This window comes from Nesoenas mayeri (assembly GCF_963082525.1).
Source record: "Nesoenas mayeri genome assembly, chromosome: 10".
NCBI lineage: Eukaryota > Metazoa > Chordata > Aves > Columbiformes > Columbidae > Nesoenas > Nesoenas mayeri.
The window spans coordinates 2,684,661-2,704,469 of record NC_137560.1 but is presented as its reverse complement, the minus strand read 5'-3'; the positions used below and the strand labels follow the sequence as shown (position 1 = coordinate 2,704,469).

The 19,809-nt window shown below is 43.7% G+C and overlaps 1 protein-coding gene across 1 annotated transcript in view; it reads left to right on the top strand.

The window, feature by feature from the left end:
* Positions 1–19,809, top strand: part of VGLL4 (vestigial like family member 4) — an 89,523-nt gene that overhangs the window by 2,988 nt on the left and 66,726 nt on the right. Inside the window, exon 2 of the mRNA XM_080350481.1 lies at positions 4,950–5,026. Within this exon, the coding sequence (XP_080206607.1) occupies positions 4,963–5,026 (64 nt within the window). The 5' untranslated portion in view covers positions 4,950–4,962. The remainder of the gene's footprint in view (positions 1–4,949; positions 5,027–19,809) is intronic.

The window sequence follows — 19,809 nt, the reverse complement described above, 5'->3', positions numbered from 1 at the left end:
CAAATACACTTCAATCTCTTCTATCTTAAAAAGAAAAGATGTTGACCTGTTTTGCATCAAACTGTTGCTTTAGCTTCCTTCCCCTTGTGGACTTATTGGTTGTGCTGATAAGTTTAGCCTGGATTTCCTCCTCAGTTCAGCTTTCTGCCATTGACACCAGCCGGAGTTTCTTGGTCCTTCTGGCGATGAATATGACTGGGCAGTATCGTGCCTGCATCTGCCTTGGGTGCAAACTGGAACACAGGAGGTTCCACTGAAAGATGAGAAGAAACTTGTTTGGGGTGAGGGTGTCAGAGCCTGGCCCAGGCTGCCCAGGGGGTTGTGGAGTCTCCTTCTGTGCAGACATTCCAACCTGCCTGGACACCTTCCTGTGTAACCTCATCTGGGTGTTCCTGCTCCATGGGGGGATTGCACTGGATGAGCTTTCCAGGGCCCTTCAACCCCTGACATTCTGGGACTCTGTGTGCTTCCTACGTGTCAGCTGCTTTTGACCTATTTGACCATCCTCTTCAATTAATCTTGTTTTCCTTATGTATGTTTATGCTTACTTGACTGTAGTCCTCACTCTTGATTGTTTCTTCAGTGTCTTTTTTTGTTGTTATAATGGGCTTTGTTTAGTAGTCCCCTTTTTCTCCCTCCAACCTTTTCTCTGTAATTTCAGCAGACACATGAATTCAAGCACCCAGTTTTTTTCTGCGTCATTGAAACGTTCAGCGTTTCTCTCTCCTTGGTACCGTGTAGCCGTGTGTCTGTAGTTCACATTCCACAGGTTTAGGAGACACGTCCCGCTGGTGTCTGCATTCGCGTCGTTCTTGTGCAGGTATTTGCAGTATCTGTTGGTCGTGCTGCTGTTCCTCATGTCCATCGGAGCTGTCATGTGAGCATCCCAATGACTGTGACCTCTCTTCAGATCGTCATGTCCCAGCTATATGTAAAGTCTCCTGATTTTTTTCCTATCTGCACAACATGTCTTTTGCACAGGCCTCTTGTTCTCATCACCCAACTTTTTCTTGCTTCTGTCATCTAACTTGTTACTTTGGTTACTAGTTAAGGTCAATTCTGCACAGAAGAATGGAGATGACTGCCACAGACGTGGAATCTCTCATGTTGCTCATTCCAGTCTGTACCTTCGCTATTCACCCATTTTTAAAAGTTAAACATAAAGTTCTTCTCTTTACTTCGAATCTCCCCCAACATGCCTCGCTGTGATTAATACTGGGATAGAATGAATGTCCCATTGTTCAGTCTGCACTTGGTGCTGCGTTCTCTCCTGCCTGTTTGCTTAAGCTTCAAACCAGCGACTTCAGGGTTTTTCCCCGCGTGCTTTCCCTGGTGCTTGGAAGGTGCTGTGTAAGTCCATTAAATCACTTGACTGTTCATTTTCAAAAGCTTTAATTTCTCTATAATTAAAAAAAAAAACATGAACAGGCATTTGCAAACCCGAGAGTACTCTGTGTGCACAGAATTTGCAAAAGCTTGAAAAAGACAGGGGAAGATAATGTGCTATTTCATCACACTAACGGGTCTTGTGTTCTTCAAGTGTTGCAGAACAAACTTACTGGTGGATCAGCGCTAATTTGTCTTTCAGACATTGTATCTATATGATTTTATATTCCGTGTCTTCAGTTTTTCAGAATGTTTCTTTGCTGCTGTATAGGTGAGATGGCGGAGTAGGGGAATGTTGAGTGGGAGCAGTCACTGATAAATGAAAGCACCGAGTAGGATATTAAACTAATGTTTGAAATTATGGTAGACAGAAATATCCTGAACTCTTGTAAAAAAGCTTTTGGCTTGTGTCTTTTTAAATCCAACAGTTAGGATTTTGTAACAACTAAGATCCTTATAGAACTGATTCCATAGTGTTTAAATCAGATCTGTCCAGAGGAAGTTGAGAGAGGTTCTCCTGCCCCTCTGCTCTGCCCTGGGGAGACCACACCTGGAATCTTGTGTCCAGCTGTGGCCCCTCAGTTCCAGCAGGACAGGGAACTGCTGGAGAGAGTCCAGCGCAGCCACCAAGATGCTGCAGGGAGTGGAGCATCTCCCGTGTGAGGAAAGGCTGAGGGAGCTGGGGCTCTGGAGCTGGACAAGAGGAGACTGAGGGGGGACTCATTCATGGGGATCAATATGGAAAGGGGCAGTGTCAGGAGGATGGAGCCAGGCTCTGCTGGGTGACAACCAGTGATAGAACAAGGGGCAATGGGTGCAATCTGGAACACAGGAGGTTCCACTGAAATTTAAGAAGAAACTTGTTGGGGGTGAGGGTGTCAGAGCCTGGCCCAGGCTGCCCAGGGGGTTGTGGAGTCTCCTTCTGTGCAGACATTCCAACCCGCCTGGACACCTTCCTGTGTAACCTCATCTGGGTGTTCCTGCTCCATGGGGGATTGCACTGGATGAGCTTTCCAGGGCCCTCCAACCCCTGACACTCTGGGATTCTGTGAAGTTTGTGCACTTGTGTTTCACTGGTCTTTGTTTAGCCGGGACAGATCTGGTGCTGTGATGTGCCGTGCGTGCACACAGTGCTTCTCGATGTGGGTATTTATAAAAATTCAGCTTTGATCCAGGGTGGTTTTTGCTGCGTGGGCAGGTTTCTGTGTGGCACAGAGAACTAGCTGCCTTTATCAGAAGTCTCCTTTGTAAGTGCCTTTTTTTTCTGTCTTGTCAGAACCCCGCAAATGGGCCTTTTCTCGCATTTCCGAAGCGCAACGGCTGCGGGCGATGCTGTTCTCGTGGGCCTGCAGCACTCGCCATGCTTGCCCAGGTGGAGTTAGGCTTTTAGGCTTTGAACTCTTTAAGAGAAGGTTCCTTCTCCCTCATTCTGGCAGGCAAACTTTATTTCTTTCTTGAACCGTTATCCTTGGCTTGTTGTTTAATTTAGGGTTAGAGGGATATTTCGTATTATTTGAAAAAACAATCTGGATGTTTATAGCTCCTTAAAGGTAATTTTCATAACTGCGTGTGCAGCGTGTATTGCACTCTGGAGTGCGCATGTCTCTTTTAACAAGCATCCCTTCAAAGAAACTCTTGAATGGACCAACATTCTCCATAAGACCTTGACTGTTAGAGAAACACTTCTGCAGCTCTCTCATGATATGAACTTAAATAATATGCAAAGCTACAAACCTGTATTGAGGCCGGTTTTAGTGAAGTTGTTTTTAAAGTGTCTAATTTCCTGAATAGAATTAGGACTTGGTTCCTGTTTCCTTCTCGCAATGTGGACTCTGTCACCAGCTCATTCTCTTACTAGGAGAGTGTTCCGGAAAGGACTGGGCATCTGCTGCTCCCATTATTGGAAAATTACTGATAACTTGAAGAAAATAGAGATTTCTTTTCAATAAAAGACATCTTAGTATCCTTTGTGTTGTTCTTATTCAAGAGGCTTTCTCTAAAGAGTTAACCAAAAGGCTTTGTATGACTGTCTTTGAAGTTTAGCACTAACCAAAGCTGGTTCGTGCTAAATCATGTGTCACCTTTGGTTTGCTGTAGCTGCATCATCTCAGCACACAGGTTTCAATATTATTTTTTCCAAATGAATTTTCACTCTGTTGGAGGAGTTTGTGTGAGAGAGTCAGGAGTCAACGGTTTGAGGAGAAATAAAGTGGTGTCATTTTAAACTCCAAGAAGGGATAAAGCAGGAAAGAAACCAAGAGTCCAGGTGTAAGCGATGGAAGTGGAACGATGCTGGATGCATCTATAGTGAATGCTCTTCCCAGTCTTTGCTCTGATTTTGAAGAGTGTGGCCAAACATGATACAGAGAAGTACATAGTGAAGACAGACTTAGAAACCAAGATCTTAGATTCTTATTTTACTTAAACCTCTTGCCTACATGTACTGTCTTTAAATGGTAGAGTTAACCAATGTTATAATTTGAGTTACCATAGTGTTCCTGAGCAAAAGCCGGTTGTGATGGGGCGGGCGGATCGTGTGTTTGTCCTCACCGCCGTACTCAGTTATTTCAAACGGGTCTCTTCTCCTTGCACAGTTCTGTGGAAACAAGACTAGGCATAATTCTTTATTGAAAACACATATAAGTATATATATTTTTAACTTAAAAACACTTTAAAAATTCTTTCACTTATGCTTTAAAAATCTTTGACTAGGTTTAAAGACTTTGGCATTATTTAGGCAGAGGGCGGGAGGATAGCGAGGTTTATTATTTCTAGTGCTAAGTCAAGGAAATTGCTTCCCAAACATATGCTTGTTGTTAAGTCGATCTACATGTGTTTGAGATTTCTGTAGTTGCCGCTACCTTTTTCCGCAGAAGTTCACACTGTAAGGTTAGTTACAGTAACAGCTCTTATGGCAGGCTGGCATGCTAGTTTTATGAGGGGAAAAAAAACGCGACAAAATTGTTAGCAGTCCTGAGTTTTTTCCCTTTCTCCATTTGTTCTCATAACAGTTCTGTCTATGCCGTTGCTCGCTTGTTTAAAAACACATATGAGTTGCTGGCCTTTTAACAAAGCATCTTGACAACATGTTGTTCTCTTCCCTCCTTCCCCTTTCATAACTTTTGGAATTTCATATTGGAAATTCTTTTTTAGTTTTGAAGCTATGCATGTGAATCTTTGAGAGGCTTATGTAAGCTGTAATACATACCTTTTTTTTTTTTTTAATGGGAGGGTCAGTTTTTAGTATAGTACTGAAATGTGTGTTTTTATGTAATGGGGTTAATTTTTCATATGTGGGAATTAAGTGTTATCAGGGGAGAAAAATGGGGAAAAGCAGCTGCTGAAGTGTGATGGTGATTATACAAGTGACAGTTTTCTGTCTGTTGTTATCTATACACGTGGCCGGTGTTCAACTATATGTTCACAAGCAAGAAAATGTCATAATGGCTTCTAAGCTCTGGATAATTCCGATTTGTGTGTAGGAGAGCAGCGAGTACAAGTTTATTGACTCCTCTGGATCAAAGCAATCTCTGAGGTTACTGTTTGAACTTTGACTTTTGCAGGATCCGGAGAGGAATGGAGACTCCACTGGATGTTCTGTCGAGAGCGGCGTCTCTAGTGCATGCTGATGACGAGAAACGTAAGTCGGAAACCCAGTTCTCTGCTTTGTTGGATCCAGATGCTTTGTGCTGTATGTCAGCCTAGATGCTGGCTTTACCAGTCTTTGCATTTCACTGAAACTAAGACGTGTGGAAAAAATGCCCTCAGAAGCCCTTGAAAGGTCGTCTTCCTCAGGTGCAAACCCAATGTGTTGCATTTGGATTGGTTAGTATGCAGGAGAGAATCATTCCTGTCATTTAGAAAAGGTACTTACCCATTCATATGAAGGTGCCCCTCTTTTTCCCCAATTACATTTGCCTTTTTAATAGCGAAAAAGTTGTAATGGAGCTGCTGTCAAACCAAGGACAGTTTGGGAACTCGCACTCTCTAATCGTATCACTTAGACTTGTTCTTGTTTAGGAATATGTAACTGGGTGGGCATGACAGGGTTGCAAAGACTCCTTTTCAGTGCTAAGAAGCAAAGAGGTAGACTGCTGTCATTAGTAACGAGTGCTTCGTTTTCCCTTCAGTACCGCTAAAAGGTGAGTACAGGATGTCAACATTGCAGTGACGCCCATTGCAGCAACAGAGCCTTGTGCTGCCCGTCGTTTGGGTAATACTTTTGCTTTTAACATTCACAAAAAGTGTTTAAGATAGGCTAACTACTGTTAGAGTAATATTTTAAGTTCTAGTAATTTGCAGCGCTGCTTTGTAGGTCGGGTTGTTACCTGCATGCTTAGGAAGAAATGTCTTTGTCTTTTTCTGAGTAGTGTGAGCGCTCAGAAGTGTCTGGATCTTGGGTACTAACTTGAATAGGTGCTAACTAGAAAAATGGTATTTTTGATTTCAAACTGCTTTTGTGTGTAGCTGCTGTGTGTAAAATCACCTTTTCAGCTGAATTCAGCTTTTCTTTTTTTTGTCTTTGTTCCTTTATTCTGTATATATTTTTTGAAAAATAATTGCCTTATATGTTGAATAAAATAATTGGTTTACTGCTGTTGCTAATAGACTTAGTAAAGTAATTGCAAAGTAAATAAACACAGTGTATCGGGCAAGCCCCGGAATTTCTGTGTGTGTTCAAGTAGTCAAGATAGCAGTAGCTTGCTCTTTCAGCAGTTGGTACAGTGAAGGTTCCATACCCTTGCGAGCTCCTCTGTTACTGGCTCTTAGCTTTATAATGAACATCGGTTTTGTTGCTGGATCACGTTCACCTTGCTGCCAGCTGAGTACCAAGCTTCTACCGAGCCCGCGGTGGTGGGGTTGGGTTGATTGCTCCAGTTACTCACAGGTTTTGGTGAAACGAACAGCCATGGAAGTCCTTGAGGACATAATTTCAACTGTGATTTTGGCCTGAGGGATTTCTCTTGTAAACTAAGATTTCGTAGAAAATGCAAAAGCTAAACCTGTTTTCTTTTGACTGCAGTTTTTAAAATATATTTTGAATACGTATTCTCAGTTTTCTCAAGCTAAATGCATTCTGTTTGATTAACTGTTGCCTAAGACTCTAGTTTGAGTTCCACAGGATAGGAATGTTGGGCTGATTTAGAGAATGCAGAGGAAGTCTGATTCAGTGCAGCTTGCATGTGAGGAAGCTGATCTGTATCTGGTTCTAATTTACATTCCTTTAGTCTTGCCACTTAGATTTAATTAGATTTATGCCGCTCTGCAGCTTCTAACTTCTGCTGCCTCTGAGTCTGTGCTGTTGTTGTGCTGTTGCGCACCCAGAGTGGGAGAAGCTGCTCAAAGGAAGAGCTGAGCAGCCCAGCCCAGCCGCTGAACTTGCGCTTTCAGTGTCAGCTTTGGGGCAGCGGCACCAGCCAGGCTTCTCTCTGTGTTAGACTGGGTACTAACAGCTCGAACTTAGTCTGGAGTTTAGCACTTAGGCTGGGATTTGCCGCGCAGTGCCGAGTGTGCTCGCGGGCTCCCGCCTCTGTTTCTGTATCCACGATTCATTTGCTCTGACATGTAGGATTCTATACAGAGTTTCTAATACTCCAGTCATGACCAGGAATGAAATCACAGTATCACAGTATGTTCTGGATTGGAAGGGACCTCAAAAGATCATCTAGTCCAATCCTCCTGCTGGAGCAGGAACACCCAGGTGAGGTTGCACAGGAACATGTCCAGGTGGGTCTTGAATGTCTCCAGAGAAGGAGACTCCACCACCTCCCTGGGCAGCCTGTTCCAGTGCTCTGTCACCCTTACTGAGAAGAAGTTTCTTCTCAAATTTAAGTGGAACCTCTTGTGTTCCAGCTTGATCCCATTGCCCCTTGTCCTATCATTGTTTGCCACCGAGAAGAGCCTGGCTCCATCCTCATGGCACTCACCCTTTATATATTTATAAACATTAATAAGGTCACCCCTCAGTCTCCTCTTCTCCATACTAAAGAGACCCAGCTCCCTCAGCCTTTCCTCATAAGGGAGGTGCTCCACTCCCTTAATCATCTTGGTTCCCCTACGCTGGACCCTCTCCAGCAGTTCCTTGTCCTTCTTGAACTGAGGGGCCCAGAACTGGACACAATATTCCAGATGTGGTCTCACCAGGGCAGAGTAGAGGGGAAGGAGGACCTCTCTTGATCTACTAACCACCCCCCTTCTAATACACCCCAGGATGCCATTGGCCTTCCTGGCCACAGGGGCACAGTGCTGGCTCATGGTCATCCTGTTGTCCACCAGGATCCCCAGGTCCCTTTCCCCTACACTGCTCTCTAATATGTAATTTCCCAACCGATACTGAAACCTGGGGTTGTTCCTGCCCAGATTATTTTTCTGTAAATCAGATTACTTTCAGATACTCAGTATCTGAACGAACTATTGGATTTAGTTCAGTGATGTTTCTTGTATTTAAGTGATACATACAGGCAATTTTATTGTTGATCCATTGGGAAGAAAAATCCCAACAGGTTCTTTTTGACATTTCTGATGACACGTGAAGCTGCCTGCTTCCGAAGTTTTGAGTAAGGATTTCAGATGAATTTAGGTTCGGAAACTTTTCTGTCTTACCCTGAGTCTGTTGTTTCTGTGCTGGAATAGGAATTTGTCAAATGTAACTCCTGACGCATTTTACGCATTTCATGATCAACGTTTTATCCCATTTTTTGAATGGAGAGCACAGGAATGTGGCTTTATGCCGTCCTGACGTGACGGGGCTACCAGTTAACTACTGGGTAGATTCTGTTAGTGAAAAAATAAATCTGCTTGTCAAGATGGTTGAACTCACCTCAGATATTCTCATCGAAGCTATATGCAAGTTTTGGTATTATTTGTATACAAACCCTCGATCCTCTTGCAGACATCTTAAATTGCAAACTTTCGCACCCTGACACGCTTTAATCCCGTCTCAGACTGATGATTTCTATACATCAGCAGCCCAGCAGCGCAATTACCTGTTCTAGGTAAAAACCACGGTTTATATCTGAAAACTGGAGGGTATGTAATTTTATTCTTGTTTGCCTGGCTGTATGTAGCGGGGATATTACCAGTATTTATGAATTCAGCTTGTTCTAACATGAAGGATACTCTTATCTCTGTTGGCACTCGCTGCAATGCCAGGTAATATAGAAGCATCTTGGTGTATATACAAACCAAACTTTGTTTAAAACAAATATGTTTAAACTTAGCAGCACTTGAAGAAATGAGAGCGATGTATGGCTATATAGATTTCCCTGAATGGTTATTGGTTTCTTAAATGAATATGAGTGGGTTGTTTGTTTGTTTGTTTCTTTTTTTTGGTCTTTTTTTTCCTTTTATTTTTTTTTTCCCAGCTGCACCTATATCAATAAGGTTGACCTTCCGTGCTGCATTTGCACTAGATGTTGTTTTCAGCTGCACCTCTGTTATATTTAATGAACTATACTGCATACTATATTTCAACAACTCCCCAGTTAAAGTCCCTCTGCACTTGTTATCAAAGACAATTTATGAAACACGCTTGGTTAACTGCTGTGTCGTAGGGAAGATTAATTATGGAGAAGAAATGAATACTGTCATTTTGCATTTGTCACCGTACAACTGTGGTGTAAACAACTGTTTAAGCTTGTGGTGTAGTGGATCTGTACTAACAACAGCAACAGAAGGCTGAACCGAAGAAGACTTGTGTGTGGGCTTCACGTGAAGTGACCACCAGTCAGATCTGTGGGTGTCACTGTCCTTTTAATGCCAATGGCTGGAAAGCTCGTCACATGCGGGTTATTGTGCAGTTGCAGTAATCAAGTGTATAATGAGGTGCTTGATACTCCTCGTGACTCTCCTGTTCCTCTTCTCTCCCTACACTGTCCTTCCTGGCCTTGTGCTGCTTTCTCAACCCTTCAGGATCTGAATTTTCAGGAGACCACAGTATAAGCGGGTAGCATTTAATTAAATACAAAGAATTACTGAAGGTACAGTTTTTCTTCCCACAATTGTGTTGAACAGCAAGTGTCCAAATATTAAGAAGGATTATTATTTTGTATTTGTCTCGTATAAAAAGAAAGAGTTTGGGAACGGATCTTTCTGTTATAAACAGAGTTTTTTAAAGCATAATCTTGTTATTGAGAAACCAGCGCAGCAGATGCAGACGAGGACGGGCAGAACGTGCAGTCGGCACCTGCGCTTCCCCCGGTCCCGTTCAAGAACACGGGAATGAATGAGAAAAAACCATGTTGTTTGTTATTCTCTCAGGATAGTGTAGTGAAAAGCCTGTTGCTGGCAAAGAGGAGGAAATAAACTTCCACGAGGAAATGAAAGGTTTGGAGACAGCTAATAAATGGCACAATAAAGTCCTGAGGAATAGCTTTGCGTTCTAATACTAAATCCATCCCTGATGAGTCTTGATTTACGTTTTCAAAAACTGATAAAGGGCTCATTTTAAAACAACGCGGTGTCTGCTCAAGCCGTGTTTCTTGCACATGGACCATCAGTCGGATGTGTCCGTGGCACGGCTGTTCCACGCTGTGAGTGCTGCCATTGTCTGGAAACTGTTTATTTCATGTACTCTAGTTTAATCCGCTTCAAATAATTAAGCTAGACCATGCAGTTGATATTTCTAGTGCAGGGGAATGATTGTGCTTAAAAATCCCTGCCCTAATCCGCTTTGTAATAAAATCTTCATGTAAACAAGGCCCACAAATCGAGAGAATGAATTTCATCTGGCTACCATCTTATAATTAATAAATATGCAGGGATTTGTTATTTGGGATAGCTGATCCTAAAAAAGTTATTACTTGGAGGCTGAGTTGAGTATTATTTGTTATTTTTACATACTGCTGACAAGGATGATGACTCTGTAGTCTTAATATCTTTAAATACAAAACAAGCAATATGTACCATAGAATTAGACTTGAATTGTTGCTATTTGTGCTGAAGATACTAACGATGAAATAGTTCTCACGTCACCAAATTATGGGCAATGAGCCAAAGGCACATGTTTAATATTAATGTTAGCAGAAGTTTAAATACCTTCCATCCTACTGTATGGACACTTAGATCAGCGCTGAAAATATTTCAGATCCTGAAGGCTTTTTGACTGCCTATAAGTAGAGCAGTTGTGTGGAACTGTCTGGTATGAAAACAAGGGGAATGTCTATAGGGATGTTTGTTTCTTCTTCTATGGTAAATTAAAATATTGATTTTTGTCGTCATTCTGCCTGGTTGGTGATTGGATAAATATGCCTGTTGGTTCAGAGAAGAGGCAGATATTGGGTGAGACAAAGAGTTTGGTCTTCAAAATCAGAGGTATTGGTGTTCTGCAACCCAGTTGGTAGGTCAGAGAGGTTCTCCTGCCCCTCTGCTCTGCCCTGGGGAGACCACACCTGGAATCTTGTGTCCAGCTGTGGCCCCTCAGTTCCAGCAGGACAGGGAACCGCTGGAGAGAGTCCAGCGCAGCCACCAAGATGCTGAAGGGAGTGGAGCATCTCCCGTGTGAGGAAAGGCTGAGGGAGCTGGGGCTCTGGAGCTGGACAAGAGGACACTGAGGGGTGACTCATTCATGGGGATCAATATGGAAAGGGGCAGTGTCAGGAGGATGGAGCCAGGCTCTGCTGGTGACAACCAGTGATGGGACAAGGGGCAATGGGTTCAAACTGGAACACAGGAGGTTCCACTGAAAGATGAGTAGAAACTTGTTGGGGGTGAGGGTGTCAGAGCCTGGCCCAGGCTGCCCAGGGGGGTTGTGGAATCTCCTTCTGTGCAGACATTCCAACCCGCCTGGACACCTTCCTGTGTAACCTCATCTGGGTGTTCCTGCTCCATGGGGGGATTGCACTGGATGAGCTTTCCAGGGCCCTTCAACCCCTGACACTCTGGGATTCTGTGATACTGAATTCTCCAATTTTAGAAAATAATCCACCATTAAGTGATTGAATAGCTTGTATGAATTAGCAACTGTACTTGTTTATCTGTGATGTCTAGCGAAAGAGAAACTCAAGTTTTCTGGAGGAAAAGCTGATTTTGAAGCAGCAGGATCAGCAGAACTCTGCACTTGGGTCCCCCGGCAGCTCTGGAGGTGTTAGAGGTGGATTTGTCAGCTGGTCGTTTCCGTCACGTTTAGTCAGTGGGGGGGAAGAGTGGGGTCCCGGTAGTTTTGGAGTGGAATTTGTGGCATAAATCATCTTTTTTTACTGAGAGGGGGAAAAGTATAGAAGTGTGATGTTTTGGTGTAGTAATGTGATGGAAAAACATATGTGGTTCAATCATTGAGATGCAGCCTGAATCATCTGCTGTTATTGTATGAAAACCAAAGCTTTAAATAATAACACTCTATGAGTACAGCATGCATAGTGTTTGGCTTTTAAATTTATGAACCATACAGACCAGAAAATACTAATATCTTCTGTTTTAAAGATCAGTTAATCTATTTTTTTAGTAAAATACCTGAATAGCTGAATTCCTGACCTCCTGCTTTTTGTCATTCAGAACCCCTCGGCTGTTGGTGTCCCTCGGTGTTTCACAGGGCAGCTTCCCCTAAATGGTGTCAGGGCCATTTCCTCATTTTTAGGGTTTTCTTGGAAGCAGGAGTGTTCAATAGAATAGCTGTTTGTGTGCTTCTGTGTGTGTGTTTTGCGGTGATTTATTTTTGTAACTTACTGTTACCTCCAGAAAACTTTGCCCTTTTTTTTCCCCCGAAGTTTCTTGCAGCAAGGAGATAAAGAATGAGTAGAGTTATGTTTTCAGCTTGTTAAATAGGCTGGAAAATGGGCCAGTTGTCTGCTTGGCGCCTGGATGTGTTTTGATGGCAGTAGCACACCATTAGCACAGTTGGTGCAGTGATGGTAATGCCTTAGCGAACAAAAGTGTCTAAACATTTATTTTTTCAAATTAATTGTAACAAACATTCGCAGGAGGTTCAGCTGCCTGCAGTTTGTAAACAGGTTGGAGCATCATTTGACATACCAGATGTTTCTGCCCAAGCTGTGCCAGCTGAGGACATTTCCTGAGCAATGGCAACCAGACAAATGCCTTTTCTTTCTGAATCCTTTTTAGCTCATGGGTGCTAAAATATTTGCAGTGATTGGTGGCATTACCTCCAAGTAAATGGTGTTTACAGAAACATTATCTCTTTACGTGTTGGTTGGCAAATGGAGGGGAAGGAATCTTCCTCCTCGAATGGCATTTGTCATCAGATACCAACCATTGCTCTGAAAACTGCAGCTGACTGAATTCCAGATCGGGAATACATACCAAACCGAACGGAGCTTGTCAATGCATGTGCTTCTGAATGGTGGTAGTTTCTGAAGTGCTATCCTTGGAACTTTGCGCTCAATTTGTCTATTTTACAACAATGCATATTTGTCATCCTGGACTTTGAAACAACGCAGGGAATTTAGTCAGTCGTTTGGTTAAGTTTTCTGGCCATGACTGAAGCTACATAAACGGACTGGGTTTTATAGCTGGGCAGAATATGCTAGCATGTCAAAACCTGGCTGTTTGTCATGTGGTGAATGTTATTTAACTTCTTAGTTATTTAGCAAGGCTGCAGGTTGCTGGTGCCAGAGGTGGAGAATCGGGACCAGCTGGGGAATGTCTGTGTTGCAGAATTAGTGAGAGGAAAGGAGTTAACAAATCTCAGAAATACTTTGGATCCGGTCTATTTACTATAGTTTATCTACTTTTCCTTATTTAATTGTTTTGTAGGCACTTGTTTCAACCCTCGGTGGAGCGGGGCGTGTTCCCGCCCCCGTGCTGCGGGGGCACTGGGATGTTGTCCTGATGGCCAAGTGGGGCTTTGGGCAAGGAGGAGGTGGTTGCTGCAGTGGGAATGTTCTTTGCTTTGTTTGTGCAGCCAGACCTGGAGGTACCTTTGCTTGTAAGCAAATGAAAAGATTATATTTAAGAAAGGAGGACTGAGTAAACTTTGTGTTCAGTTAAGGTTTTAAAGCCGTATGCTGAAGGAAAGGCGACTTTTGCTTACATATGTGGCTTTTATACACACACACTATGTTAAAGTAGTGTTAATGTTGTAAAGTCAATTCTTTTAGCAGCAGCGTGGTGTTAAAATTGAAGTGGTCTTACACAATCTTTACTCCTTTTTCTGTTATGCAGCCTTTAGTGAAATGATCATAGATTGTTTACAATATTCTGTTAGTATATCTGCAATATCCTGTTGCAGATAGAGAGATGCAAGTTCTCAGTTAATGAGCACGTTTGGTACTTTCTTTTCCCTCGCTGGGAGCCCAGACTTTATTTATGGTGTGCCGTTCAGATCCCCACCTGAAGGAGGATGGATCTGAACATGGGTTTTTCCAGCGCAAGATGAGTGTCCTGATTCATGGTTTATCAGATAAAAGGAGGATACAGTCAAGTATCACCCTCTGATTTACTAACTCAGGCCTTTTGTTCTCTTGTTTAATAAAAAAACTGGAGAAAAAACCAACCAGCCAGCAACACTTTGTTTCTTTTTTCCCCAAGACACAAACACTTAAATTACTTGCTTTTAATTTTTCCTCTCTTCTGCTGAACCAAAAACCAATTACTTGTGTGAGCAGAATTCTGGCTACAAATCTGCTACATAGCTATAAACAATGTCAGTATAGAAACTTCTGTCATCCATAAGCTTAAAAGGAGAAATGGTTCTTATTTAGGAAATTGAAGAGTGAGGAGTGATTTATTACTCTCCTCTGATATTTTTTTTCCCTTCTGTTCTGATTTTAAACTTAATGACACATTCATTGGAAGGTCCCCCAAAACACTGCGCTGCATTTCAAGAGTATTTTTGTCCGTCCAGTACAACAGTGTTGTATTAGTTGATAATAGCTTCGTAACACTGGAATTAAGTTTGCTTTAGATCTACATTTATTGCATTGTAAGGGAGAAATTATAAACAGTTAAACAGATGCAATCTTTTGTTCTTGTTTTAAATAAAATAATATTGGTACATGCACTAGGCTTAATTTTCCTGCAGCTGCGGCAATAGCAGTAACCGCTTGTATTTTCTGGGTCATGCCCGTGTTGTCTGTTTGGTTCATGGGAAAACATCCGTGTGTTACAGTTGTAACTTTAAGACTGTAAATCTCTGGCCTTTATTTGCTTTCTTTAGAGCTGGATATATCTGGCTTACCGTGGCCAAAGAGTGACAGCTCATCCGTGGCTCCATCTGTCTCTTCTCCCAATGTTTGTGTCCTAATGCCCTTTTTGCTGAGCCTGGCCTGGAAAGCATCGGATTAAATAAAAACGCAAAAATGTAACTTTTCCCTTGAACTCGCCTCCAAATGATGAGCTGTGTTAAGGAGTGTTTCTCTTTCAGGAGTGTTTATCCTCTGTTATTGGTACAAAACACAGTGGTTTTCAAGTAGCGGTCTAGATTTCAAATACATTCAAGTTCAGCGGCGTTGGCCTCTGATTGAGATGCGTGGTCTTGCTGTGCGTGGCCCCAGCCCCGTGAGAGTGGCGGAATGCACTGATTGCACAGTGCTGGCACCTCACCATAATCATGTTGTTTGATGTGGTGTCATATTTACCCACTCAACCTATTCATTTATTTCAAAATGAAGAGCTCCATTTCTAGAAGTAGAAGTGAATAGTTTATTAGCTTTAAGTGTGTTAACATTTATAGTAGTCCTTAATAAAATTGTTATAAGCAGATAATAATCTTCTCTTAAATATGTGAGAAATTTAGGCTTTAGAATGTCATATTTCAATGTCTGCATGGGAAGGAAAGTACTGGGCTTTCCGCTGTCTTTTTTCTATGGAAAGGAAAGGCAATTTGGAAATTTTCGATCTGTCCTGTATATAAAAATTAAGGCAGGTGGCCAGTAGAGAAATCAGCAATGTCTGTGGAACCTGGGAGCTGCCGGGCCGTTCTGCCCACCGCCCATGTCAGGTCCCCCGGTGGCTCGGCTGCCCTCATCCCCTCGCCGAGCTTCCGGGGCTCCAGCAGATGTTCTGCCTTTAAAGGTCAGTTCAACTTTCCGAGCAGAGCGGCTCCTGGCTTCCCCAGCCAGCACAGTCAGCAGCTGCAGTGCAGGCTGACATCAGGAAAGTGGATTGCTCTCTCACTTCCTTAGTTATTAAATCTCATGATACCTGCTTTTGTAACAACTGGCAGAGGGTGTTTGAAGAGGGTAATAGAATGTCAGAGGAAAAAGATTATATGAAGAATTAGAATGTGTTGGTATTCTGAATAGTTTAAGGCAGAACCATTGCAGTTCCAAGCAGTGTATTTTAGCAATGCTTACTTGTATCGCAATAGTAGATAGAAGCGTGGGCTTGAAGGTCTTTTCCAATGTAAGTGTTTCTATGATCCCGTGGTTGTGCTAGGCACTGAAAAACATGCATAATTAAATTGCCTCCAAAATGTGTGGCGTGCATGTCTGCAATGCTAAAAGCAGCCACGGCAGATGGGCCAAGGAATGGAATCAAACACCATTCTTGAAAATGGAGGGGGCAAGAAAACTTTGCCCCTGGGAAGCCCAGCGAAAGGCGTGAAGTCTCAGCAAGTTGTGAGCTCTCGGGAGGAACTGTCAGCTCTTAAAATCAGAAACACTTGTATTGGAATGAATCTTCAGGCTGCAGGCGGCATCTCGGGATGGTGAATCTCTGCGGGAGTCCTGCGAGTATCTTGTGACTTGTTCCATTGATTGACTGTGGATTATGTGAAAGAACTCGCATGTGGGAATTACTACTGTGCTTGTTATGGTGCTCCATGGTGTAATTTACCGTGTCATTCGGTACATGTGTATACATTTTGTCAATCTACTGTATAAAAATTTCAGTATTTTATCGCCACTAATAATCGTTAGTAAAATAATCTTGCATAATATTGGCTTCTCAACCAGTAGCTGCGCTGGAGTATTCAAGAACTCTACTGCATTTGGGAGAGGGAGAAATTGCCATGTTTCTTCATTTGATTCTCCCTTCCAAACTCAATATCGCAATTTCTGTAGGTAGAGAAGGAGCCAACAAATCGGTACATACACATGACAACTACAGTGTCATGCTGACATAACAACCCGAATCTTATTTAGCTGTCTTTATTCTTATGCACTTCCAGTATAGATCTCCCTAGATAGTCTATTTTTTTTTTTTATGGTGATGTAATAATATTTGCATGTATATCTGATCTTTTGATAATCTGGCAGGTCTATTTTAAAATTAATTTTCTTTTTAATTCCTAGAAGTGGGGCACAGTGGTATTATGAGCTGTTCCACTGACCTTAATGCAGTCACATTAATCCTACGGTGTTTCTGCTTTCAATCATAAACAAATATTAATTAGTAATGAGAGGAAGATTGTGACAATAGCAAAACGTAGGTCTCCACTACTACGTCTGGCTATTCACTTCTAACAAGTCACTGATTTGTTGGAGCGTGTGCACTTCTGTTCTCTTCTCCTATTTTGGTTACTGATCAGAGTAGATTTGTATGTTCTGGTGGTGCTCAAGTCATTTCAAGTCACTTTTAAAACAAGACAGATATACAGAATCACAGAACCCCAGGCTGGCTGGGTTTCAGGAGCTCTGTAGATCCCCAGCCCCCCCTGCTCACGCAGGGTCACCGAGCAGATCACACAGGTGGGTCCAGGCGGTTTGAATGTCTCAGAGCAGGAGACTCCACACCCGCTCTGGGCAGCCTGGGCCAGGCTCTGGCACCTCCCAGCAAACAAGTTTCTCCTCGTGTTCACATGGAGCCTCCTGTGTTTCAGTCTGTGCCCGTTGCCCCTCACCCTGGCGTTGGGCACCACTGAACAGAGTCTGGTCCATCCTCTTAACAATGAGCTATTGATCCCGTTGATCAGATCCCTCTCAGCTTCTCTTCTCCAGCTCAACAGCTCCAGCTCTCTCAGTCTCTCCTCATAAGATGCTCCAGACCCCTCAGCATCTTTGTAGCCCACTGCTGGACTCTCTTCAGTAATTCCTTGTCCTTAAACTGGGGAGCCCAGAACTGGATGCAGAACTGCAGATGGGGCCTCCAGGGCAGAGCAGAGCAGGAGGATTCACCTCCCTGACCTGCTGGTCACACTCTTCCTAATGGACCCCAGGCTTTCTTGGCCACAAGGGCACATTGTTGACTCATGGTCACCCTGTTGTCCACCAGAACTCCCAGGTCCCTCTCTGCAGAGCTGCTTTCCAGCAGGTCCAGCCCAACCTGTACTGGAAACAAAACTAAGAGAGAAAAGGTCCAGGATGGGATGAATATGACCAGCCTGAAGAATTGTTTGTGGAGTGGCGGAGATGTATGTTCTGGCAGTGACCATGCGGGGAACCCCCGGTGGCGCTGTGACCCGCAGGGCAGCAGGTGAGCACTGCTCTCCAGGTTCCCAGGCAGGTGACGTGTCCTGGGCTGTGCTGGCCTCGGTGACGGGCACACGAAGCGGGCAGGTGACGTGTCCTGGGCTGTGCTGGCCCTGGTGACGGGCACACGAAGCGGGCAGGTGACGTGTCCTGGGCTGTGCTGGCCCTGGTGACGGGCACACGAAGCGGGCAGGTGACGTGTCCTGGGCTGTGCTGGCCCTGGTGACGGGCACACGAAGCGGGCAGGTGACGTGTCGTGGGCTGTGCTGGCCCCGGTGACGGGCACACGAAGCGGGCAGGTGACGTGTCGTGGGCTGTGCTGGCCCTGGTGACGGGCACACGAAGCGGGCAGGTGACGTATCCTGGGCTGTGCTGGCCCCGGTGACGGGCACACGAAGCGGGCAGGTGACGTGTCGTGGGCTGTGCTGGCCCCGGTGACGGGCACATGAAGCGGGCAGGTGACGTGTCGTGGGCTGTGCTGGCCCCGGTGACGGGCACACGAAGCGGGCAGGTGACGTGCCAGCGAGGCAGCGGCGGGTGGGCTGCAGTGGGGGCTCTGCTGGCCACTTCAGGAGACTGTATTTTCCCCCGTGGTGTGTAGTATGGGATTCCATGCGTGTTTAACAAACGTAATGAATGTGTGTAAAGTACTACAGACAGATTTTAGTGGAAGACCTTTTATATATTTCTCAATTTGGATGCTAAATATAGTTTTAAGTACCGTCTATTTCCTCTTCCCCTCTGGATCCCTGTTCCCTGTTAAGTGGGAAAGAGGTTATTTTCGTGTTATGGCTGGAATTGCATGTTCATTGCAGTAAGTGGAAAACATTTATACAAACAATGCTACTTTGTGACTTCTTTTCCTCTGACTGTTATTACACAAAAAATGATAACTAATTTCTCCAGAAAGTGTAGAATACCTGTTGTTTTCTATGTGAAATAGAGTCCGTGGCATAATTAAGAATCCTTTAAAAAAATCTCTTTCATGTGCTTACTATTTGTGATTACCTGTTGCAAGCTGCAGAAACTGCTCGTTACTGTTTGCTGCGTGAATTCAGCTCTGCGTGGCCTTGATTTGTTATGTCTGTTACCTTCTTTCAAGTGCTGTGGTCCTTTCCTTCCTGGTCACTTTTCCTATGGTTATGTGAGTTACTTCATGATGTACCAAAACCCCTGTAGAGCTGTGTCTTCTTTTAAAGAAACTTGGGATTCTCTTTGTCTCGCATATTGGAGAAAAATAAACAACAACAACTTAGTTGACTTTTTATTGCATTATTGTAAAATGCAGCATTTCAACATTTAAAGGCAAATGCATCTGGCCCAAATGTAAAATAAAAATAGTATTTCTTGGGAGACTGCTCTCTCTTGTGGATATGATAGCTTCCCGTCCCTAAGAGAGACAGAAGAACACATAAGTGCGGCTCCTGTGTTTGAATCTCTGGCGGTGAAGGCTGTGCAGGTACACAGGCCGGGCACTTAGTATTCCGCGTGTAGTTCTGGCAGAACTCACGGTTCTCTTTTCATGACACGATAAAGATGAATGAACCTACACTACGCACTGTGGTTTAAGCACAGTGGCTGTTCAGTGAAGACTCTGCCTTAGGAGAGGGGGAGGTGATTTTGAATTCTTTCCTCACGTGGTTGCACAGAATGATTACAAACAGTTTAAAAGGGAGTTGAAAGAAACACCCAAAAAGTGCAACCAAAAAGCATCCCTGAATGGTGTCACTGCAAGAAGTGAAGCCATCTGCAACCCCGGGAAGTACCAAATATTGTTTTAGACTGGGAGAACAAATAGTCCATGTGTTATGAACACCATTGTGGAGGTTCTGTCCCGCGCTGGGGAGGGACTGGCCGGGGCTCACACGCTCCCCCACTGCTGTGCTCACTGCCAGCTTCTCTAACACATCCTTTGCCTTGTCCTCGTTCTGGGGGATCTTATTTTCCAATTGCACTGGTAAGATTTCAAAGAAGTTTAATTTTTTTTTCTGTAGACCTTTATTTCCTTAACCATTATTTTCTGAAAAGATGTGGCAGATGTAGAAGCTTCAGGAAAAGCATATGCACTACTTCATAATGATTTCTTCTGTGTTTTTCTTAATTAGTTATGTGTAAGTTT